Source organism: Brienomyrus brachyistius, chromosome 22, assembly GCF_023856365.1.
Source record: "Brienomyrus brachyistius isolate T26 chromosome 22, BBRACH_0.4, whole genome shotgun sequence".
Lineage (NCBI taxonomy): Eukaryota > Metazoa > Chordata > Actinopteri > Osteoglossiformes > Mormyridae > Brienomyrus > Brienomyrus brachyistius.
This window is the reverse complement of record NC_064554.1, coordinates 5,695,087-5,720,811: the sequence shown is the minus strand read 5'-3', so window position 1 is coordinate 5,720,811 and position 25,725 is coordinate 5,695,087. Positions and strand designations below refer to the sequence as shown.

General features: G+C 41.3%; 1 protein-coding gene across 1 annotated transcript; it reads left to right on the top strand.

Moving 5' to 3' along the window:
- The first annotated feature begins 7,245 nt into the window (after positions 1-7,245).
- Positions 7,246-14,886, top strand: LOC125718428 (transmembrane protease serine 9-like). Its single transcript, XM_048992281.1, has 16 exons — positions 7,246-7,422; positions 9,485-9,505; positions 9,753-9,915; positions 10,066-10,313; positions 10,344-10,382; positions 10,521-10,690; positions 10,839-11,088; positions 11,254-11,416; positions 11,566-11,819; positions 12,033-12,202; positions 12,351-12,615; positions 12,922-12,993; positions 13,263-13,428; positions 13,586-13,818; positions 13,930-14,021; positions 14,156-14,886. Exons 1-16 carry the CDS (start codon positions 7,368-7,370, stop codon positions 14,408-14,410), a joined length of 2,616 nt encoding a protein of 871 aa, XP_048848238.1. The 5' UTR covers positions 7,246-7,367; the 3' UTR covers positions 14,411-14,886.
- Positions 14,887-25,725: the final 10,839 nt, after the last annotated feature.

Here is a 25,725-nt window from a genome sequence, read left to right as displayed (position 1 = left end):
CCGCATGTTTTAGAGTTAGACAGAATATTAAGATTTGATGCTGATTGATCAGACTGATTAAGTGCAGGAGCTGGGCAATTTCATCCATTTTAATAACCAAAATTTGCAAGAAGCAAGTAGACAATCAGAGTAGGTATATAATGCATCATTTGTTCTTTTGAAACAAAACATGTCATTAAAAAAAAAACTAACTCTGAATAGGCTTTCTATGCCTTCTATGAAATACGCTTGCATTCAATGTTGTGGTATGAGCCTGGTAATTATTTTTCTCTGTCTTTCAGAGGATGCAAATGTGCTTGAAATGATACCAAATATCCTTTATCAATGAAATTTGTTAATTTACATGTTGTGTATGTTTTTCCATTTCAGAACAATTCCATCAGTGGAGCAGAAATTCAGTGAGGCAGCATGTGGCTGAATCTGTGTGCCTGTGGTCAGAAGGTTACTGGTTCAAGCCAGGCCTTGACACAGCTTTGAGCAAGGCCCTTAACCCCCAGCTCCCTGGGCGCTGCAGCAGGAGGCTGCCCTTCATGGCAGCCTTACTCTTCCCTACAAAGAGCAACTTGGGAGAGGCATAAAGACAATTTCCCCAGGGGAATCAATAAACTGTCTATTATTAGATTTGCATCACTCATGGCCTGTTTTCACTGCTTGAGCAGACGCCAGCCATCGTCTTTCGAAAGCACGAAGAGACAAAGACCCTTTCGATTTCATCGAGAAAACTGCTTGTTAAAACCTGTGTCGGTAATTTGGATGGGGAAACATGGCTTATAAGTTTTTGTTTAATGTGTACAGTGAATTTCTGTTAGGGATGAACATACTACAGGAACCACACGTCTTATTAGGACTACTCTTCAGAGAAAACCATGATTCCTTAATTACAAAATTTTGATGAATTCTTGAAGTTAAATATTTTTCAAAGGAGAAATACGGGCAGTTAAAATTGCACATTGCAATTGGGACTGTTTGTATCAACACTAATGATGTGCTTCAAGTACAATAGCTATGTCTGAAAGTCATTTTATGCTATCACTTTAGTTATCCATCTGTGGCCCAAAAGCTAACACTTGCCAAGGAAGTAGTGTCACTGTTTCCTTCACTAAAGATTCACAGCCCACTGGGTGTAAAGGAAGGACACGTAAGCATGTCATGTTATACTTTTTTATGGACAATACTTGAGGTTAACACTATACACTTGCTTAATTTCTGTTTGACAGCTTCTTACACAGATGGAAGCTTCAGCAGAACCAGCGGACCGTACAGTTTGAAACGTCATCATTCTACTGAGCAGTCTTCTGCGCAAAGCACAAATGAAGCAGAGCCAAGTGATTGGCTGACCCTGATCGAGAGGACGTGACCATCATCTGAAACTGCAGCCTCAATAAAAGCTACAGCTGACAAAGCCATCGATTACAGAAGAAAAGTTTGCAACAAAATCGCCTACTGTATCTGACATCTTCCTTGAATTTCCGAAGTTTTTTGGTAATACCAACACAGGTAACAAACATTAGAATTTTAATGTATGCATAAGTTCTTTGCATTTTTTAAATTCCATGTTATGCCTCTCTGCATGTCTTATTTAGCTAGGACAACGGCCAACGGTCTTTGTTTAACCTAGGTAAACAAGCTGAATAGTAAGCTCAATATCAAAGCAAATGTTTCCTTTTCTTAAAGATAATAAGTCCCGTTTAATATTCAAGGCATTTCAAGAAATCAAGAATTTGATTAATTTTGCAATGAATTGTCATTGGAAGTTAATAATAATAATAATAATAATAATAATAATTAGTATTATATGCAATGTGTATGTAGAGTTTGTGCATTAATGCACATTTACTTGGTCAAGGTTGATTAGATTTTTCCAAAATTGCTGATAGGTGTCACACCTGCAGACAGAGCAACAATCAGTAAATCTGTGGACAATTAAGGGAATGCCTACTCCGCTACTTAAACCTCGCACTGAAATCACTCACTGCGAGGTATTTGTGAATCTGCAATTGCTGAGCATTCTAACCCACAGTCTTTGTTCCAGCTCTGTACCGCCCCATTTCCCTGCCTTCTCTTCCCATGCCTCCAGAACCGTCCCCACTCCTGTTCGACCGAACCCAGAATATGACTTCTTCCCATAGTGCATCCTGGTGCCATCTCTTCCCCAGGTAAACAACGCACACACACCCAACCATCAGCATGATGCAGCAGAAAAGATGACTCATTAGACCAGGCCACCTTCTTCCAATGATCTACGGTTCAGTTATAACGCTTACGTGCCCATTGTAGGCGATTTCAGGGGTAGACAGAGGTCAGCTTGGCAGTCTGCAGCGATGCAGCCCCATACACAGCAAGCTTCTGACATCATGATGTTCTGACATCATTCTGTCACAGCCAACATAATTTTTTTCAGCGGTTTGTGCTACAGCGGTTCTCCTGTGGGATTGGACCAGACGGACTAGCCTTTGCTCCTCACATGCATCAATAAGCTTTGAGTATCTGCGAGAGTTTTGTTTTGTTCATTTCTTTGGCACTGTCTGGGTTTGTGTCCTGCTGTGGGTTTGACCTATATTAAATAAAATAGAGTTTAAGCAAACTGGTTAACTGTGTGGTCTTGCCTCTTGTTATTCCACGTTCCATGCCTGACCTAGACTAGGGCATGTAGCACATGGGGGGGCTCGTCTGGAATTTGTCGCCCTCTGTTGGTTGGTGGCGGAATGATCCGAAGAAGAGGATCCTTTTTGTTTCTTTTCACTAAGATGAGTTTTGGTTTCTATTCCTGTCAGCTTTAACAATATAAGGAAGGAATCTCCAACGGTGCCACAGGTATGTGCTTAACCACAAGGAAAAAAAGCAGCATTACTGACCGGTTACACCAACATCTCCTGTTTCTGAGTTAGCCAGAATTCCACAGCTTGTACGGAACTTCTCTCAGGCTCCACACTCTTGTACATCTCATTCTAATCAGCAACCCCAAGACCAAGTAATTACTAGTTTCCTGTAACAGTCTCTGGATTTAGGGAAGCACATTTTATAATGTCAGGCTGAAACGACTTTTCAGTCACTGCAACTGGGTGCAGTTTTTTCAAAATGGTTATTTTAACCTTGTTCTGTGTGTGTTGCAGTCACCAAGATGTTAGTGCTTGTCCCCTCGTCCTTATTATTTAATGTCCGTCATCGAATATGTTCGTTACTAATGGACACTGTCTGCTGCCCATGGTTTCATATCTAACAATAAACAGAAAGAAACAGCTGTAATGTTATGTTGGTTTTCGCTTCCTTGGGTGTTTGTCAGTTTGGAGGAAAAACATCAGTAGCAACAAGGCGATGACCTGAAACAGATGAGCAAACAGCAGAATGGCTTCGAAAGAAGTTAACTTTGTGCTGTGGAATCCAGACCACAAGCAAATTGAGTTGCTATTGCTAATGACCTGAAGAGAAATCGCAAAACATCAATGATATGAAACAATGTTGTAAGAAGGCATTGTCAGACTTCTGCAAGACTAATCAGCAGCTACAGGAAAACTATGGCAGTGATTATTATTGATAAAAGAAGTTCTACTAAATGCAAGGACTTTGACTTTGGATGATCAAGCAATAATGACATTAAAAATGTGTGGAAAAAAATTATATTCTGAGTTATTACTTGTGTTATTGTTATTCAAAGGAATATCACACCAAGGGGATATAAGTAGACGCTGTTGACATAACAATTTATTCCTTGGACTGCCCCATCACATCCCCCCCCCCCCCCATCTAAACCCTACTCCTTACCTTGCCCCCAACCTCTATCACCCCCTGCACTAGAGTAGTAGAGGAGTATTTAATTTTTCATACTATGATATTGTGTATACTTTATATTGTGGTATACGGTATGCGGACAGGGCACTCATTATCCTTTCGCGGGATCAGCTGTGGTTGTTGCCGTCACTAGGTGGGCGTGACAATATCTTTGTCCTTTTCTTCCTTTTTTGTGGAAATTATGAAAATGAATCTATGGCTTTATTATTGTGTGACTTTATTAATGTTGTAAATTATGAAATTTTCATCAATATACAATTGCCTCCTATTGCCTTACTACTGCCTTTTTGGTGAACAAACATATTGGTGGACATTCTAGCTTCAAATCAAATCAAATGTTCATCAAGCTTTAGTTTACTATCATCCATCCATCCATTTTCCAAGCCGCTTATCCTACTGGGTCATGGGGGGGTCCGGAGCCTATCCCGGAAGCAATGGGCACAAGGCTGGGAACAACCCAGGATGGGGGGCCAGCCCGTCGCAGGGCACACTCACACACCATTCACTCACACATGCACTTCTACGGGCAATTTAGCGAGTCCAATCAGCCTCAGTATGTCTTTGGACTGTGGGAGGAAACCCCACGATGACATGGGGAGAACATGCAAACTCCGCACACATGTAACCCAGGCGGAGACTCGAACCCTGGCGTTCTCTATTATAAAACACGTTAATATTGTGTGGATGGGAGGCGCAGAGCAGCAGCAGTTGTACTCGCTCAGTGCTGGTTAGATGGCTTTGGTAAGCAACATGAACTTTTTCTTGGCATTTTAATTTAGGACGGTGACCAGCAGAGGGCGCATTATTATTGATAATGCGAATCAGAATTCACTTTATTGGCCAGGTACAACTGCATGTATTAGGAATTTATTTTGCCAGTATTGACGCTTACATTCACGGATAACTCAGACGAACAAATAATATAAATTAAGAAAAATAGATCAGTAGAAATAAAATAATAGAGTAAACGTTTTGCAGAGCATTTTCATTTATTATGTACCTAGATGTAATGGCAGAGGCTGAATGGCTGGGGAATAAGTCGGCGACAAGATTAGTTGCATAGCAGTGAGAACAGATTGATACAGATTGATGGTCCTTAGCTTTGTAGTAGCGCCCTGGTCATTAGGGAAGCGGCCACTGTGCTGGGAAGGCTGCAGGGAGGTGGGGGTGTACGCAAGGGTAAAAGTTGCATCCTTGTGGTATGGATTAAGATAAACTGTTGCCAGTGGTAATTACAATTGACGGGTATTTATTTTGAATGTTTGATATGGGCAGTATTGAATTCCATAGTCCCATCCTGTTTTCCCTTTGTCCCATTTAGGGGATATTACCCCTGTGTAGTAGTTGGGAATGGTAGTTTCCAATTAAAGGCGTGGGGACGATGGGTTATATAAGATGGTAGTAAGTTTAAAGGGTTGAGCCTGTTTTGTCCTTTTGCCTGTGTGCCCTAAAATGTGGGGACTAGAGGCCACGGCACAAAAGGGGTTGTCCTAACTCTCTTAATTATTCAGACCAATTGGAATGGCGTGTCACCTCACCTTTAAAAGACAGCGGTGCATGATCTACTGTGGATTTTTAGTATAATGGCGTGTTTGCCCTGCAAGCCGGATCGCTTTTCATGTGAGGACGTGCTGGTGCGCAAGGTGAAAAGGCTTGAGCACGTCATCTACGGGAGCACCACTGTTCCACCAAGCCTTTCAAGTGAAGCAGGCGTGGGATGACGTAGCGGGCGAGTGTTTCTTGGTTTTCTGGCATCACGAGATCATCCACGCAGTGCCGAAAGTGGTACATGGATCTGCAGCGGAATATAAGTGTGATCTTTGTTCAAACAAAACACAGTGTTTTAAAATGCTCAAACAAAAGGCAATATGACTGTTATTTTTCTACTCTCAGTTTCCATACCAGGCTAATTAGGATTCAGCTCTTCTGCCAGCTGATCCTTCCTTGCCCATGATGGCAGCATAAACTCCTTTGTTGGCATCGGCACATGCACTTCAGCATCACGCCTTCTTAAGTCCTCTAATGTGTCCTCATATCCAACAGACATCCATCACACGTGGCAATGTCACGCAACATACAACATGCACAGGGAATGCTGCGACCTTCTGAGGGCTGTTGGTGGGGGTTTCTCAGCAGGGAATCAATGGAGTTTTACATCTTTCTGTTTGTTGATCTGAAAGACTGTGGTTTGTTCGATGGTGCATATTTGGACAGAAGTCTAATTCAGTTCTGCTTCATGGGTATGATTCAGTTGAGCCACAAGTTTATCATATTGTTCTGTTAAATCTTACATCTTAAGTTGTAGCCCACAAATGTTTGTCTCTTTAACGATAATAATTATTTATGAAAAGAGAAAATTGCTCTGACAACGTTTTTGAGCATGAAAGCGGCGGAACGGCCGATCCGTGCCTGGCTGTTGACTGACAAGTATGATTGTCATCATCAACAGAAGATGGTGGATGCAGGACCTCAAAGTTACTCATCTCAGGAGGGGCTGGTCTTGGTTGCCTGCTTGGTCTTCCTCTCTATTGATGATCAAATGAAAAAAATAACAAAAATGCAGTTATTACCTTAGCTTTGTTTTTGCATCATCTCATCTAAGCTGTCATGTGTGCTATCGCATGGAGCAGAGCAGATTTTTTTTTTAATATATATATATATATATATATATATGCATATTGAGTTAATGTGGCATTGAAACCATTAACTCTCTTCCATCATCTTAATTGCAGTTAAAATTTAATATGGACCTTTGTTGTTTGGAACAAAATCATGGCCTCTTAAACTCCATCTCCGTGCCATCATAGATTACACCTGTGATGTGTTCTAAACTCAGCTGCCGTGTCATTCGAATGTAACCAGCAGTCAGCACTGCCGACCCTACAGGATAAGTACACCAAGCACTGCAGGATCAGGGCAATTAAAATAATTACCCCCAGGCCATCAGGATCCTGAACTCTGACTTACTCTGACCATCTGAAACAAGATTCTAAAAACTGAAGCATGCTCACTGTAACACAGTTACAGCACAGTTACTTCATGCTCTTGAGATCTCAGATTTTAACTTAATTTTAATCTAGTTTTAATTAATAATTAGTTAATTCTATTATATTTTTCGTAGTTTTATTGTGTGTTGCATTTGTTTTTGCGTGGAGCACGCAAATTTTTCATTTCACAGTACGTTGTACCTGTATTACTGTGTGTGTGAGGTATAAACTTGGCGCGCTGGCCATGGCGACCCCTTACTTTTGGCCAGTGCCGAATCCTAAAAAAACACTGTAGAAGAAATAATTAGGATGATTACAGAATCCGCAATAGCAAGTTACGAAACAGAAGATGGTAAGCTTCCAAAATTATCTGAACGACTGAAGAATAAAAAAGAATGACGAATGAGCATAAAGACCGGGTTTAAAGTAGTGTCAAAACTGGAATATCAAGAACATGGCAATACAGACTAGAATTACCATGAAGACAGACTGGCGTGTGCTAATAATAATATTATGACAAGCATCCAGCGTATATATACTGGCTAACTGTAGGAAAAGCACATACACAGGGTGGGAACATCACTGGAAGCAATGGCTCTTGGGACAAGTGTGTGCTTTGTGGTGGTGCTGAGTCTGGCTGCTAAGGGTAAGTGGTACTTCAGCCACAAGAGAAAATGTCACGGTTGTGCTTCGATGCCGCTTGAACACAGTGTAAATTTTGGCAGCAAAGTTTCATTTAGTTTTTTAGTTTTTTGACTAAAATGTAATTTAGTTTTAAATTACATAGTTCAGATCTATGTCACGTAACAATAAATACTGTCAAAAGGTTTTGAATTGTACTAAAGTAATTAATTGATTTGACAGTCAGGTATTGATTACACGCAATGTTAACACAACTAATAGCTAGGCTACTTAAATATATATATATATATATATATATATATATATATATATATATATATATATATCACACTAAATAGTTGGACATTATGATATTCCAGACCTTTGCATCAAGAAATTTTCTCTAAATGGACCTTTTTAATTTTAGTTGAATACCCCTGTATGCGAACTACATTTGTTCTGATTGGATCCCGTCTTTGGCAAACATTTTAGTCTTTCTCGTTTTTAGTCGTTGACGAAATTGCCAATACACTTGGTCATAGTCTTAGGCCTGGCGAAATAATTTTTATTTAGTTATCGTCTCGTTTTAGTCTGAAAATAAAGGCCATTGACGATAACTATGGCGGAAATTTTTCGTCAATGAAATTAACAGTGGTTGAATATGACGTGTATAATGTATATTTCAAATGTAACTATCCAGTTATGTTGGTATGTGAATGAAAATGTGCAAGTAAATGTGACATCCGAACAGATGCTCCATAAATTGGCTTCTTGCTGCTTTACTTTGCTGATTAACATACATAATTGCCGTTTGCTTCAGTTCAATTGAAATATTAAAAAATAAACAGATGTTTCCCTGACTTTAATTCTTAGAAAACAGATAATTTTATACGATGTATAGAATATAATGGTATGGAAATTAAAATGAACAAGAACATGTGTTAAAGGAATTTTAAAAGGCATTTGCGGTTACAACTATATCGGTCCTTCAAAGGAGAGACATAATTCTGTGTGACTTTGTTGACCTTCTTTCGTGGATCGATCGGGGCAGTTCCCCGGAGGTTTGCGCTCAAACTACTTAGAACTTAATATGTGATATACTCTATATATGAATTCAAACTAAAAAAGACTTGCCATATTATGTTCAGGTGGGAAACCGTATTTCGCCTCCCACATATCATGCCAGTATGTGATTTCAGAGCCACCCTATTACTCAGATGGGGTCACCGTGCTGTAACAATGCGGGGAGGAGAACGCTGTCATGTAGGGTTAGGAGGGTGGGGAAAATACACTTGGCAACAAGAAGAAGATTAACATTTGAAAATAAGCAAAGATTGTTATTAAGTCTGTCAAACAAGTTTTAAAATACTAATTAATCGCATGCACGGGCATGTTGCAGTAAGATTCAAGAAGATATTTTGTAATCTGTATGTTCAGTACAGAAATTAAATTCAATTAACAGTCTTTGCTCATGCTATTTACCATTGGGGTATCAAAATTAATATAGTTCAATTACCAATACAGTCTGCACACGCTACAGGTAAAGATGCCCGTATTTACCATATAAATCCAAAAAGATATCAGTTAGTGTCACCTTGAATTTATGGTCTTCATTTACAAAAACATTCTATATGAAATGGTAAAAAACAATGTTTCCCGCTCACAGAAACACATATACAGAAAAGAATTAGGTAAAGATTTCCACAGGAAGTCTAAACGATAATCTAATTAATATGGCCGGTTAACTGACTTCCTTGAGCTTTGAAATATAAAATTGCAAGAATCTAGATGTCTTAAAGCACAACTGAATTCAGTCAGTTCTTGACAGATTTCTGTCTGCAATGTGATATATTGCTGTACATGTAACGTTTTGGGGATTAATAAGGTAAAATGGTGGGAATATGAGAGAAAGGTGATGGGAGTTTTGTTTGTGTTCAATGTGTTATTTCACCAGTATTTGGATTTTAATGTTATAACAAGTTATGTGACATGCAAGACAGAAAAACTAACCATTCCTACAGAAACTGCACAAAAAGATTTGTCACTTTACAATAATTACCAAGACTATTCTGTTTCGTTTTCTTTAGGATCATATGCACAGTCAAGTGGTAAGCTAGATAATATTATGTATTTGTTCCATACTTTGAAACAACACACTAATACTACAGCTGATAGTGAGATTTAAGATCTTTGTATTGATACTTTGTACACCATGTGATACAGTGGTCAACAATTGAATTGGCTAATACCCAACACTGCTACATCATGCTGTATATGAATATTATGCAAACTCACAGCTGCAGTGAAAGTTTGTGTATGTTCAGCCCTTTACTTGCTCACCTCTCCCCCTCCCAGTGCTTGGCCAAGCTCCTCTTAACACCAGCATTGTTGGGGGTCAGAACACCTCTGTGGGACGTTGGCCCTGGCTGGCCAGTCTGTACCACAATGGTTCCCAGGTCTGTGAAGGATCCCTTATCAACAAACAGTGGGTGCTCACTGCTGCCCAGTGCTTCTCCAGGTGAGTCCTAAAGGTAACCTGTGACCTACACCTGTTGGTGTTATCTCTGACAGGACACTGCAATGTTACAGTAGCTAGACTTCAGAGAATCATCAAAAGTTAATCTTGCTGATTTTGTCCATGAAATTTAACACTGTCTCTTTTCCGTAGTGCCAGTACAAACGATTGGATTGTTTATCTGGGTCAGCAAATCCCGAAACAATCCAATCTAAGTGAAGTAGGATGGAATGTAAGCCGCATCATCCAACATCCAAATTACACCGTGGGACAGTTCGACTACAACATTGCTCTGGTGAAGTTACAGTCTGCTGTGAACTTCACTGACTACATCCGGCCTGTTTGCGTGGCCGCCAGTGGCAGCACCTTCTACAGCGGCACAGACACCTGGGTCACTGGCTGGGGTTGTAAGTGATCAGATTTTCGGATGACACTGTCATATCCGTTCATTTCAATAAGTAACATCCTGTGTAAGTGACACTGTAGATTGTCAGTGTTTTACAGAGAGCTGAGCTGATGGCCTCTGACATATTACTCAGATTCCTGTCAGGTTATCAGCTACTGACCACAGAAATGTTGACCCTTTTCCAAAATCTGTTGATCCTCAGCCCTCCTCTTCTCATCTGGGAATCTGCAGCAAGTGAAGATTCCCGTGGTGGGAAACAGACAGTGCTACTGCCTTTACAGCAACCTGTCGATTCCCCTGCCCTCTTTCAATGCCACACAGAACTTCATGTGCGCTGGCCAGCTGGCATGGGGGGGAACCTCTACATGTCAGGTAAAGTAGCTTCATGTATTTCTTACAGCTCCTGCACTCTGACGCCGTCGCTGACTGTTTATATGACAAACTGCACAACAGTTCATTGTGTTTTTGACTGATGGTTTTCAGTTCAGTTCAGTGTCATCAAAATCTGCTTTCGCTTTAGCAGGGACACCTCGGGAGTCCACTGGTGGTCAAAAACGGCCACATTTGGGTCCAGGCTGGGGTTGTGAACTATGACTGTGTTCACCCTGGACTCCTTGGTGTCTATGCCAGCGTGTCCCGATATGAGCACTGGATCAACTCCACCATCACCTCTGACAGCCCATGCTTTGTCACTTTCACCTCCAATGGGACAGACAGTGACAACAATGTCACCTGTGCCACACCATCATCCATTAAAAATTCTTCCCAGGGTGGGTGTCCAACGTTTTCATCATGGTCGTGTACTAATGCAACAATAATTGGCTAATATCCAACAGTGTTACATCATGCTGTATATGAACATTGTGCAAACTCACAGTTGCAGTGAAAGTTTGTGTGTGTTCAGCCCTTTGCTTGCTCACCTCTCCCCCTCTCAGTGCTTGGCCAAGCTCCGCTTAACACCAGCATTGTTGGGGGTCAGAACACCTCTGTGGGACGTTGGCCCTGGCTGGCCAGTCTGTACCACAATGGTTCCCAGGTCTGTGAAGGATCCCTTATCAACACACAGTGGGTGCTCACTGCTGCCCAGAGCTTCTCCAGGTGAGTCCTAAAGGTAACCTGTGACCCACACCTGTTGGTGTTATCTCTGACAGGACACTGCAATGTTACAGTAGCTAGACTTCAGAGAAACATCAAATTTAATCTTCTTAGTTCATTACATGATATTTAACACTGTCTATTTTCCATAGTGCTGTTACAAACGGTTGGGTTGTTTATCTGGGTCAGCAAACCCCGAAACAATCCAATCTAAGTGAAGTAGGATGGAATGTAAGCCGCATCATCCAACATCCAAATTACACCGTGGGACAGTTCGACTACAACATTGCTCTGGTGAAGTTACAGTCTGCTGTGAACTTCACTGACTACATCCGGCCTGTTTGCGTGGCCGCCAGTGGCAGCACCTTCTACAGCGGCACAGACACCTGGGTCACTGGCTGGGGTTGTAAGTGATCAGATTTTCGGATGACACTGTCATATCCGTTCATTTCAATAACTAACACACTGTGTAAGTGACACTGCAGATTGTCAGTGTTTTACAGAGAGCTGAGCTGAGCGCATGAGTCATGATGGCCTCTGACATATTACTCAGATTCCTGTCAGGTTGTCAGTTACTGACTAGTCAACTGTTGACTCTTTTCCAAAACGCTTCCCTCAGCCCCTCTCTCCTCATCTGGGAATCTGCAGCAAGTGAAGATTCCCGTGGTGGGAAACAGACAGTGCTACTGCCTTTACAGCAACCTGTCGATTCCCCTGCCCTCTTTCAATGCCACACAGAACTTCATGTGCGCTGGCCAGCTGGCATGGGGGGGAACCTCTACATGTCGGGTAAAGTAGCTTCATGTATTTCTTACAGCTCCTGCACTCTGACGCCGTCGCTGACTGTTTATATGACAAACTGCACAACAGTTCATTGTGTTTTTGGTTGATGGTTTTAAGTTCAGATCAGTGTCATCAAAATCTGCTTTCGCTTTAGCAGGGACACCTTGGGAGTCCACTGGTGGTCAAAAACGGCTCCATTTGGGTCCAGGCTGGGGTTGTGAACTATGACTGTGTTCACCCTGGACTCCTTGGTGTCTATGCCAGCGTGTCCCGATATGAGCACTGGATCAACTCCACCATCACCTCTGACAGCCCATGCTTTGTCACTTTCACCTCCAATGGGACAGACAGTGACAATAATGTCACCTGCACTGGTGTCCCACCTATTACCAGACCATCTCCCCCAGCCCACACCCTACGTGAGTGGCTGACATTTCTCATATCTAATTCCCATGATGTTATCTTACTGTATACTATCACTCAGGGACATACTTGCAACAAACTTATTTTTCCTTCATGTTCTGAGAGTCAGACTCTAAGTATTCTCATCATATTACATGACATGCTAATGAGTTTATGCTCATTATGGCTCAGTGTGACTTAGCGACATTAGCGATTTGGCTAAGGAGTGCAATGAGCAGGTATTCTTCATGATGAACAGAGCAGTGCATCCTGAGGCTTGTACTAATTATTTCCCTAATTCTCTCCCTTCTCCTTCACCTCAGTGCACTCATCTACCTCCACCATTGCCCCCATAACAACAGTGCACTCATCTACCTCCAGCACCACTGCCAAGCGTGAGTGTCTCACATTTCCATCTAGATTTTCACGCTGTTCTCATTGTGTCTGTTGTGTGATTACCTTCCTCAGACAAATGGCTTAAAACACAGGAAGGTTTTACTTAACTGTACCAAGTGCCCTCTGTCTGATTGGCTGATCACTTGTTAATGTTGTAACTGCATTTCAGAAGCAGAGTAGCAGAGTATGAACAGCATACAACTCTGCAGACGATTGTGGGTATTGTATTAATGTCTCTGTCTTTATTTCCCCACCTCCTTCATCTCAGCGGATGTATGTGGTCTCGCCCCACTGAACAATGGAGGCAGCAGTGGGTCGGTAGCAGCAGGGGCGTGGCCCTGGCAGGTCAGCCTGCAGAAGAATGGGACCCAAGTCTGTGGGGGCACTCTCATCACACGGAGATACGTCATGAGTGCAGCAGAGTGCTTCAACAAGTGAGCTCCTCTTGCATCTGACCACCGAGGCCCATATGAAGTTATGTTTTTATGTCTTATGAAGTTTTATGCCTACACACACCTATTAGGATCGTAAACCTTCAGTTCTTCATCCTCATGTTTCCATTTTCTGTGCTTCCAACTCATCCGAGCTCAGCTCAGAGCCCAACAGCAGCCAGTGGACAGTGGTTCTGGGAATGAATGTGTCACTAGGGGTGTCTGACATCAAACTGAGCAACCTGCCAGGTCCTAACATCGCTCTGCTCCACCTGGCCAAAAGTGTGACCCTGACCGACTACATCCAGCCTGTGTGCCTGGACTTGGATAACACTGTATTCACTAGTGGCGCACAGTGCTGGGTGACGGGATGGAGCAATATTCAGGGTGGAGGTGAGTGTGTCAGCACCACTCTGTCACTTTGAAATGGTTTTACCGAATATGAAATATAGAAAGATTATTCAAGAAAGAAACAACACCTCTCTCTCCTCCCCCGCCTACCAGTCCAAAGTCTTCAGCAGCAGGAGACGACAGTGGAAAACTGTTCAATCACCTCTACTAACCAAATCTGCACTGTAGCTCTAAGCTCACTGACGGTAGGGCCACAAATCTGCTCCTGCCCCTTTCATGCTCATCCTCCTCTGCGCTGACAGTGTCTGCTGCTCCCTTACAGATGCATATGTGCCTCAGCCTTTCTCTCATTCCTTCTGCCTCCCTCTCCTCATCACAGGGATATACAGGGGGGCCTTTGGTTTCAAAGAGAAGAGGATCATGGTTCCAGGGTGCAGTGATAATGACAGGTAACTCCAGCACACGTGCGGCATCAGAGCAGGTCTTCACCAAGACGTCAAAGTTCAAGAGTTTCATTGGGGATGTAGTGGGTCTGTTGCCACAGCCCAGCAGAGCAGGACAGCACTTCTCTGCCCTCCTCAGCCTCACCCTCCCCCTCCTCTCCCTCTCCTTGATGTCAGTCTGGGGCCACTGACACCCTGGATTGTTCCTCTTCATCAATCAGCTCCGTTTCTGTAACATTAAAATAAAATTACAGGCTGTATGACAAAAAGCAGCTCAAACTAACAGTTTAGTTTATAAAAGTACCTTGTGATTTTGTTTAGTCTTTTGAAAATTTAAAAGTAAATTATTGCTTGTATTAAGAAATATTTATTGATTATTAAGACAACCATGACTGCAATAAAAGTAGTAATGCATTAGGGTTGCATTCATAGTTAAATTGAATATTTCATTGAAAATTTAATTGTACGAAAACTACCTGTAAAATTTCGCTTCTGTCACTACATTACTATTGTTTACTTAGCTTATGAAATGAAAGACTGGCAGAAATATTTATGTCATTTATCATGCATTGTCTTTACCTCTGCTTCATGTTCAATCATGTATAATCACATATACATTAGGATAACACTTTATATAACAATTTAAAACTGATTTCAAATGAGTAAATGTTTCTGTTTATATTCTGATTTTCATTACTACCTGGAATAATAATTTACAGGTTTTCTTTAGTATTGCCCTGGTTTCATTGGTATAATCAAACTAAATAGAAAAGTGTTTTTCCCGAAGGAAATGTGAGTGTGATTGCTCCACAGCAGCAGGGTGGTTGCTATGGTCTGTTTAGGCAAATGGTTAGTAGGGTGTTGTTATGTTACTTAAGGTTGTCGCTAGGGTGGTGTTATGGTGTTGCTATGGAATCTAAGGTGGTTGTTAGTGTGGTAGGATCAAGAAAGTTTTATTTCTGCAGTGTTGACAACACCCCCTTGGGGGATTTCACCACTTGGATATTGTTAATTAATCCAAACACAACGTTCACAAGGAAGGGCGCGCAGGTCCGGAAAAACAAAAAACGCTTTTATTAGCAAGTTAATTAGAATGGAAAAATTAAAAGTGGGATGGAATGACCCGTCGTACAGCTTTGGGAATGACAGATATATAGTAACCAGTAAAACTTAGACCAGTAATGTTAATATACACTGAGCACGTACCCTGAAAACGTACATTTTTTTGTTTCACCTTAGTTGATTTATATAATAAATAACATTACTTTATACCGTTGTTAAAAAGCGGAAACCTCAACGAACATGAAATCACCAATAAACTACATCTACAAATATTTATTTAAATATTTCTATTTTAATATTCAGAGAGAGCAGGCCTGATGGCATTATAGCCTACGTACTTTTTCTTTGAAGTGATTTATTTTTGCATTAATGGCACTACTGATTTTACAGTACTCGGGTAAATAAACATATGTTTGTGTTTCAGATAAGAGTGAAATCTATGGCTTTGTGTACTGCACAGTCAGACCGTAACACCGTTCCTTAACACCATTCCTTAACACCATTCCTTAACACCAATCCTTAACATTGGTTTCATTTATCTTGGTGAACATAATGACTTTCAGAAATCGAACGGAAACCTTAAACATTACACTTTGCACTTTTAATTTTAGTTGACTAAATCTGCTGTGGTTTTAGTCGAGTGGAATCTTATGATATTCAGCCAACTAAAACTAGACTAAAACTAAAATAATTTAGATGACTAAATTATGACTAAAACTAAATTACCTTTTAGTCAAAAAGGATGACCGATTCTTCCATAAATGTTTGTAAAGCTGGCTGCAGGTGCTTGATTTGGTACACCTATGGCAATAAGTCTGAATGAATCACCTGAATTTAATGATTAAAAGGTATGTCCTAATACTTTTGTCCATATAGCGTAATAGCTGCGTTTCAAACTACACATCTGCATTTGCCTGTCTTTTCCATTCCTACAGTTTGAGATCCAGTCATTACTATGAAATCTAGATTTCTTGACCTAGCTTGGGTATGTTTATAAAAAAAGAAATCCATAAATTCAAAGATGATGACATGGTCTTGCATGAGTATATTGTACATCAGTCTCTAGATTTAAGTAAGTACATTGTATAATGTCAGACTGACATTCATTGTCAATTAGGCCACTTAAAAAAAAAATTGGTTCTCGTCCTTTTTTTTGGAGGGGGTGGGTAGGGCGGGCGGGATTCTTTATTTATTTATTTTTTACAAATTTTGATTGACTGTTTGGACTTTCAAATATGTAACAAAATGCATATTTGAAAATACATACCGAAGAGAGCAGACCTACTTCGTACGCCTCCTCAGTTCTTCCAGTTTGTTGCGTTTCAAATATATTAAATGTAAGAAAATACAAGAATGTAAATTCCTTGATCCATGTGTATCTCATAAATGCCTTCCCAACTATGGATTTGGATACTTTATGCTGATGTTTCATTCGTGAATATAAAAATGATACTATTTGAAACCAATATTCTGTTTGTCGTTCCCATTCTAAATGAACAACCAAGATTTTAAAATATATATCTAGAAAGAAAGTGTATTAAAACATCGCTAACATAAGCCCATCTCAGGTAGAGACAAATTTAGGTTCATGAAACCATTCCAAGACTAGGATTACACAATGTGGATCAATCGTCGACGTGGAATGCGCGGGAAATTCAAATTTCGTCATTCTTGGGCATTTTCCATGCGATTTTAACGAAATAAAAAATAATTCGGGTCGGAGGCATTTCGGCGGATCGGGAGGGGACGAGAACCAATTTTTTTTTAAAGTGGCCTTACTGTAAATGGGCGTAGTTTTTTAGAAATGCTCTTTCATCTCAACCTTATTTAACTGGTTTTACCAGTAAGGCTACTTAATGTGACGACATTGAATGATAAAGTAATAAGGACATGGAAAATACAATTCTTAGTTATTACTTGTCATTGTGCAAAACACCCACCATGATACACAAGATTTCTTGCCTATACAGCCATCGGTTCATATTCAACCACCGCTGTATATATTCTTTATAATTATAAATATTGCAAAAGAAGCTCTCAGTGATTAAGAAGTGATTCATTAGTTTAGCCATTAATTTGCCCATGTTTTACTTGCTTTCCGCATGTTTTAGAGTGCTCAGCAACTTGGGAGAGGCATAAAGACAATTTCCCCATTGTCCCCACTGTCTATTATTAGATTCGCATCACTCATGACCTGTTTTCACTGCTTGAGCAGACGGCAGCCATCGTCTTTCGAAAGCATGAAGAGACAAAGACCCTTTCGATTTCATCGAGAAAACTGCTTGTTAAAATCTGTGTTGGTAATTTGGATGGAGAACCATGGCTTATAAGATTTTGTTTAATGTGTACAGTTAATTTCTGTTAGGGATGAACATACTACAGGAACCACACGTCTTATTAGGACTACTCTTCAGAGAAAACCATGATTCCTTAATTACAAAATTTTGATGAATTCTTGAAGTTAAATATTTTTCAAAGGAGAAATACGGGCAGTTAAAATTGCACATTGCAATTGGGACTGTTTGTATCAACACTAATGATGTGCTTCAAGTACAATAGCTATGTCTGAAAGTCATTTTATGCTATCACTTTAGTTATCCATCTGTGGCCCAAAAGCTAACACTTGCCAAGGAAGTAGTGTCACTGTTTGTTTCACTAAAGATTCACAGCCCACTGGGTGTAAAGGAAGGACACGTTGGTTTCATTTCATCTTGGTGAACATAATGACTTTCAGAAATCAAAGAGAAACTTTAAACATTAAACTTTGCACTTTTAATTTTAGTCGACCAAATCAATTGTAGTTTTAGTCGACTGCAATCTTATGATATTTAGTCAACTAAAACTAGACTAAAACTAAAATAATTTAGATGACTAAATCATGACTAAAACTAATTTACATTTTAGTCAAAAAGGATGACCCATCCATCCATTTTCCAAACCGCTTATCCTACTGGGTCACGGGGGGGGGAGCCTATCCGGGAAGCAATGGGCACGAGGCAGGGAACAACCCAGGATGGGGGGCCAGCCCATCGCAGGGCATACTCACACACCATTCACTCACACATGCACACCTATGGGCAACTTAGTACCTCCAATTAGCCTCAGCGTGTTTTTGGACTGTGGGGGACTGGGAGTACCGAGGAAACCCCACGACGGCATGGGGAGAACATGCAAACTCCACGCACATGTGACCCAGGCGGAGACTCGAACCTGGGTATTACATATACATAGAAAAGTAAATCTTATTCGTTGTTGTTTAATCTAGAACTGCATTTATTCGTTATAAATGCATTATAACATTTTGTGAGAGCGAGGTCTTCCTGCCTACGTCATATATGAGTCAAGAAAGGCAGAGTTGTTTTTGTTGGTGAAAGAAAGTCATTATTCCACACTTATACTACTACAGTACGATTGGATTGGATTGATTTCGATTTTGCAAGGCAGCGATTCGATGTCTAGCGATGTTTAAACTTTTACTGCAATGCAATACATTTCTATTCAGTATCAGCCTGCATGATCAATATTTTCAATTCAGTGGAACATAAGCTAATTTGAGTGGAATTTATTTAAATTTAAAAGGACTTAAATGTTTAATTTTTCATTTAAAAAAACTGAATGTTCTGGGGGGAAACTGCAAAAAACGTGCTTTACGATGTTTTTTTTTTTTTTTAAAAAGTGTCAAAAGCACATGTCTGCACAAGGAACACTGTCTTGTATTTGTACATTAACAACAAAAACAATTTCTGGATAGAAATTGCTCTGAAAACTAGATAGCTTACTCTGAAAATGTAGGAACAAAGGTATACTGAGCTACATGAAGGGTAGTGTAACGTATTGGTCTGTACTAAGCTGAGTCTCCAGAATGCCTTCTGAGATTTTTTCGCAGATTTTTTCTGCAGCGTTTTGTTGTATCGTCATATAGTCATATGCATTGATATTTGTTAATCGAGTCGATTAAATCGCATGTCGGCTTTAACAATCCACACATAGTTTACAATCGATTGACTGTTACACCATTAGAACATAGATACAATAAACACTCACCAGAGAAAACACTATTACTATCAATTTTTCTTTTTAAAATCTGTCTATTTGTAGAGCTATGGAAAAGAAGTGGGATGAAGTTTATAATTTTGTCTCTTCACAAGCATACCCTGCAGGGTATAGTATGCTATTTTAGAAGACACTTTTTAATCCTAACTTTGACATTTCACTGTAATATGTCAAAAATATCTTACTGTGCATTTACATTTTGATGGCATTCCATTGCTAATTATTTGAAATTCTAGCTTTCCACTGTCATTCTCCCTGGAGAGTCTGTGTATACAGACTTTGTAAGAGCCAAAGACAAGACAGTGAAGGCTTTTAAACAGACAACAGAACAAAATATTAAAAAGTCACAGGATAAACAGAAAGCAGCATATGCCAAAAGGGTTTAGAAGAAGTACCAACATGTCGTGTATGGTGTCGGTGATGAGCTTCTCCTGTTGAATATGAGGAAGTGTGGACGAAAAGGAGGGAGAATTGAGCCAGATTTCTCCGGTCCATATGTAATTGAAACGATGTGTGGCAAATTGGTTACATTAAAAAACCAAGAAGGGTCTACGCTAAAAGAAGCACGGATAAGGACAGATCAGAAAGTTCAACACATCTGCCAGCTAAAAGTAATGAAAGTCTCAGCACGCCTCATGCCCAGTACACTGTGAGTCACCAACCTTTGGCCGAAGAGAATGATCAACAGCCTCACGACAGTACAACCCCAAGAAGACCATCTGTTATTGCATATGCCACAAAATATGAAGAACATACAGAAGACTCAAAAGAGGTAACAGCAGCCACAGAAGCTGTAGAACCTGCACCGGAAATGCCATCCAGTCAAAAGAGAAGCTGTGGAGAACAAGGTTGCATGCTCAGATTTCTACTTCTGACCTGTTGGTTACTTGTAACAACTTCGGCCTACTCCGCCAATTCGTTCTTTACATAAAGGTGGATTGGCAAGTTTGTTACCCACCTGCTGTACGAACCTATTGGTTACAAGTTAGCAACAGCGGCTGGAGAAATCAGAATAAATGACAACCTGTTTTTCAGTGTCTAAAGCTTGGACACAACAAAAGGATGACTTCTGCTCACAATGCACGGCCAGCTGTGATATTCAGTATGCTTGTTATATGCAGGATAATATTTAATATTTTTATTGAATGGTACCATGCGTGTCCTATGGTTCATGCATGAGTTACCTTATGGTATTCCTTCATCTAAGGTTCTACATCCACACATGTTAAATAATCTAGCCAAAAATACAATATTGAATATTTATGATCACCCCTCTAACTTGTATCAACTCAACTTCCTTATTTATTCTTTCAGCAGTATTTCCCTATTCCTTTAAGGCCTTTTTAAGCATCAGAATTGGGGAACACTGTTGTATACTCCGATTATTTTACATTGACCCGTTGGCCGTGCTCAGTTTTACGTCGGCCCGCTGGCCGTGCTCAGTTTTACGTCGGCCCGTTGGCCGTGCTCAGTTTTACGTCGGCCCGTTGGCCCTGCTCAGTTTTACGTCGGCCCGTTGGACCTGCTCAGTTTTATGTCGGCCCGTTGGTCCTGTTCAGTTTTACGTTGGCCCGCTGGCCCTGCTCAGTTTTACGTTGGCCCTACTCAGTTTTACGTTGGCCCGTTGGTCCTGTTCAGTTTTACGTTGGCCCGTTGGTCCTGTTCAGTTTTACGTCGGCCCGTTGGCCGTGCTCAGTTTTACGTCGGCCCGTTGGCCCTGCTCAGTTTTACGTTGGCCCTGCTCAGTTTTACGTTGGCCCGTTGGTCCTGTTCAGTTTTACGTTGGCCCGCTGGCCCTGCTCAGTTTTACGTTGGCCCTGCTCAGTTTTACGTTGGCCCTGCTCAGTTTTACGTTGGCCTGTTGGTCCTGTTCAGTTTTACGTTGGCCCTGCTCAGTTTTACGTTGGCCCTGCTCAGTTTTACGTTGGCCCTGCTCAGTTTTACGTTGGTCCGTTGGTTCTGTTCAGTTTTACGTTGGCCCTGCTCAGTTTTACGTTGGCCCTGCTCAGTTTTACGTTGGCCCTGCTCAGTTTTACGTTGGCCCGCTGGCCCTGCTCAGTTTTACGTTGGCCCGTGGTCCTGTTCAGTTTTACGTTGGCCCGTTGGTCCTGTTCAGTTTTACGTTGGCCCGTTGGTCCTGTTCAGTTTTACGTTGGCCCGTTGGCCCTGCTCAGTTTTACGTTGGCCCGTTGGTCCTGTTCAGTTTTACGTTGGCCCGCTGGCCCTGTTCAGTTTTACGTTGGCCCTGCTCAGTTTTACGTTGGTCCTGCTCAGTTTTACGTTGGCCCGCTGGCCCTGCTCAGTTTTACGTTGGCCCGTTGGTCCTGTTCAGTTTTACGTTGGCCCGTTGGTCCTGTTCAGTTTTACGTTGGCCCGTTGGCCCTGCTCAGTTTTACGTTGGCCCGTTGGTCCTGTTCAGTTTTACGTTGGCCCGCTGGCCCTGCTCAGTTTTACGCTGGCCCTGCTCAGTTTTACGTTGGCCCTGCTCAGTTTTACGTTGGCCCGTTGGTCCTGTTCAGTTTTACGTTGGCCCTGCTCAGTTTTACGTTGGCCCATTGGTCCTGTTCAGTTTTACGCTGGCCCTGCTCAGTTTTACGTTGGCCCTGCTCAGTTTTACGTTGGACCGTTGGTACTGTTCAGTTTTACGTTGGCCCTGCTCAGTTTTATGTTGGCCCGCTGGTCCTGCTCAGTTTTACGTTGGCCCGTTGGCCGTGCTCAGTTTTACGTTGGCCCGTTGGCCCTGTTCAGTTTTACGTCGGCCCGTTGGCCGTGCTCAGTTTTACGTCGGCCCGTTGGCCCTGCTCAGTTTTACGTTGGCCCTGCTCAGTTTTACGTTGGCCCGTTGGTCCTGTTCAGTTTTACGTTGGCCCGCTGGCCCTGCTCAGTTTTACGTTGGCCCTGCTCAGTTTTACGTTGGCCTGTTGGTCCTGTTCAGTTTTACGTTGGCCCTGCTCAGTTTTACGTTGGCCCTGCTCAGTTTTACGTTGGTCCGTTGGTCCTGTTCAGTTTTACGCTGGCCCTGCTCAGTTTTACGTTGGCCCTGCTCAGTTTTACGTTGGCCCGCTGGCCCTGCTCAGTTTTACGTTGGCCCTGCTCAGTTTTACGTTGGCCTGTTGGTCCTGTTCAGTTTTACGTTGGCCCTGCTCAGTTTTACGTTGGCCCTGCTCAGTTTTACGTTGGTCCGTTGGTCCTGTTCAGTTTTACGCTGGCCCTGCTCAGTTTTACGTTGGCCCGTTGGTCCTGTTCAGTTTTACGTTGGCCCGCTGGCCCTGCTCAGTTTTACGTTGGCCCTGCTCAGTTTTACGTTGGCCTGTTGGTCCTGTTCAGTTTTACGTTGGCCCTGCTCAGTTTTACGTTGGCCCTGCTCAGTTTTACGTTGGTCCGTTGGTCCTGTTCAGTTTTACGCTGGCCCTGCTCAGTTTTACGTTGGCCCTGCTCAGTTTTACGTTGGCCCGCTGGCCCTGCTCAGTTTTACGTTGGCCCGCTGGCCCTGCTCAGTTTTACGTTGGCCCGTGGTCCTGTTCAGTTTTACGTTGGCCCGTTGGTCCTGTTCAGTTTTACGTTGGCCCGTTGGTCCTGTTCAGTTTTACGTTGGCCCGTTGGCCCTGCTCAGTTTTACGTTGGCCCGTTGGTCCTGTTCAGTTTTACGTTGGCCCGCTGGCCCTGTTCAGTTTTACGTTGGCCCTGCTCAGTTTTACGTTGGCCCTGCTCAGTTTTACGTTGGCCCGTTGGTCCTGTTCAGTTTTACGTTGGCCCGTTGGTCCTGTTCAGTTTTACGTTGGCCCGTTGGCCCTGCTCAGTTTTACGTTGGCCCGTTGGTCCTGTTCAGTTTTACGTTGGCCCGCTGGCCCTGCTCAGTTTTACGTTGGCCCTGCTCAGTTTTACGTTGGCCCGTTGGTCCTGTTCAGTTTTACGTTGGCCCTGCTCAGTTTTACGTTGGCCCATTGGTCCTGTTCAGTTTTACGCTGGCCCTGCTCAGTTTTACGTTGGCCCTGCTCAGTTTTACGTTGGACCGTTGGTCCTGTTCAGTTTTACGTTGGCCCTGCTCAGTTTTATGTTGGCCCGCTGGTCCTGCTCAGTTTTACGTTGGTCTGTTGGCCCATTTGAGTTGTTTTATGTTACAGTGTTTAGAAGACACTGACTTTTCCATAATCATTTAGTGATCATGCTCTGGGCTTCAAAAGACCATGGACAGGTTGAAGCAGTTGTGGGACCTTATAAGCTATATGACCACTCTTTTCACACGCTGCCAGGGACTGAGTGGCTGTCAGATGAAATAAGAAAGGAAAAATTACTGATGTGGTTGTGTTTAACGTCAGGTTTTGTATAGGCTTTAAAATTAAAAATTTGTTTTCCAAGCCTGTATTTGTTCCAATACTGAAATACATGTCAAAGAAGAAGCATACATGAGCAAATGTTTGTTTGACAATAACAGAATATGTGACGTAAAGTATCGATCTTGGTTAGCCATAGCTGTTATTTCTGCAAGTGCTTGAGGACTGTTATTGCATTGTTGACTAGACATTGCTAATAGACATGCTCGTTTAAGGTGAGATCAGAAAGTTAAGGCTAATGAAACTTAGCACTCCACATATGTAAGGAGTACCTTTACAAAAGTTTATAAAAAAAAGTATGAGGCACATTTTGAAAGATTTTCTAAATCTTAATTTTTGCTATATTGCTTAAAATGTCAGTGAAACAGCAATGTGTACTTATGATTTATTAATATTAAAATTATTACATTTTTAAATTAAACTTTAAGTGAAATTCTGAAAAATTTTATAAGGGTCATGAGAAGTGATGGAAAAGTTATGCAATACCATTCCTTACAAACTACAAACCATGTAAATGACTAAACTTGTTTAACATTTTCCATTTATATTTCATTGATGCATTCATCCACCGTCTTATTAAAAAAACAACAGGCAAGTTATAATTGTTGATGTACTAATGCTTCTACAAAGTGCAAGCATGCTTCTTTGCATACTTACTTTTGTGTTAACTTTTAACAGAAACCAGTATACCAACTGTGTGCAGCTGTGTCAACTTCACTATTTTCTGGAAAGTTCTGATGCCTCTTGAAGGTATTCAAATAATCCAGAAGTTAAATGGTTGCATAACAGAGCCACCACTAACCTGCCACACAACTCATCCCATAGATGAAGTTTCCCACAGAAGACACCTGACTGTGTCCTGTGAATTTTGGAGCACTCTGGATTCTTTTTGTAAGGGTGGCAAACCAAGTATGGGGTCAAGGATTTAGTGTTTTCTGTTCTTGTACATTTGTAAAATTGAGGAATCACAATTATAACACATATGATAAAAAATTATAAAAAATATTACGTTTCTCCAAAGACCTGTCATGAAGGTTTGTTTCATTGTTTCAGATGACGTATTAATTTCACTGTCTTTTAGGTGCAGTGTGACTCTGCAGTAGATCGGCACATTTCTAATGTGCCAAACACAAGAAACACTCGTCCACTTATGTTTGTGACAAATGTTCAGGAAAATAAACTTTGTTCAGTTTTTCTTTAAACCTGCTTGCTTGTTTTTTTATTTAAAATATTAAGATTGTTATAAAACTGAGGAAAACTTTTTTTTTTTTATCACATAAGATGCCCACAATGTGGTTAAAACCAGCAGAAATGCATGGGGCATAAGAAGCTAATAACTACTTCATCAACAATGATTATTTTATGACATTACATTCTTATCATAGCATTAAGTTTCCTTATAAAACTGGTACCCCACTAAAAACTATAGGCAGCAGTTTCTGGCAGCATTAAGTGTAAAAAACTGCTACCCCACTAAAAACTATAGGCAGCTGTTTCTGGCAGCATAAAACTAAGTGTAAAACCTGCTACCCCTCTAAAGTACAGGAAAGTTATTTTGATAGCATAAATCCTTATACAGATGTCCATTCAGGAGTATGGGTAGGAAATTTTGGCAACGTAGCAAAAACTGACAGATGTAACTGAAAATTTCTGCTGCGGTAGGAAATTCTGGCAAGGCAGCAAAAATGTTCATGTTCTGCACAACGATATATGCTTTTAGTTTTATACTTGAAAACATTTGTGGGGGAGGGGGGATCCTTAGGCTATTCTTTGAAACATAGAAGGATTTCGTAAATTATTTTTCTATATATTTTATCTTTTAGTATTATACAAGACAGAAAGTCAGAAACCCGAATACTTCAACAAAGAATGACAAGGCAGCGCAATTGCGCTACGTACTTAACATTTGTAACAGCTTGTAAAGAAAAAGAAAAAACTCATACGGTTGCGTACATAAAGTTACGACGATCAACAAGGAAACGCGGATTAGAAATATGTTTAAAGAGATATGAATGTTTGAAATTCCTGCGGCCCAAGTAGGACTATATAGCTGGCTT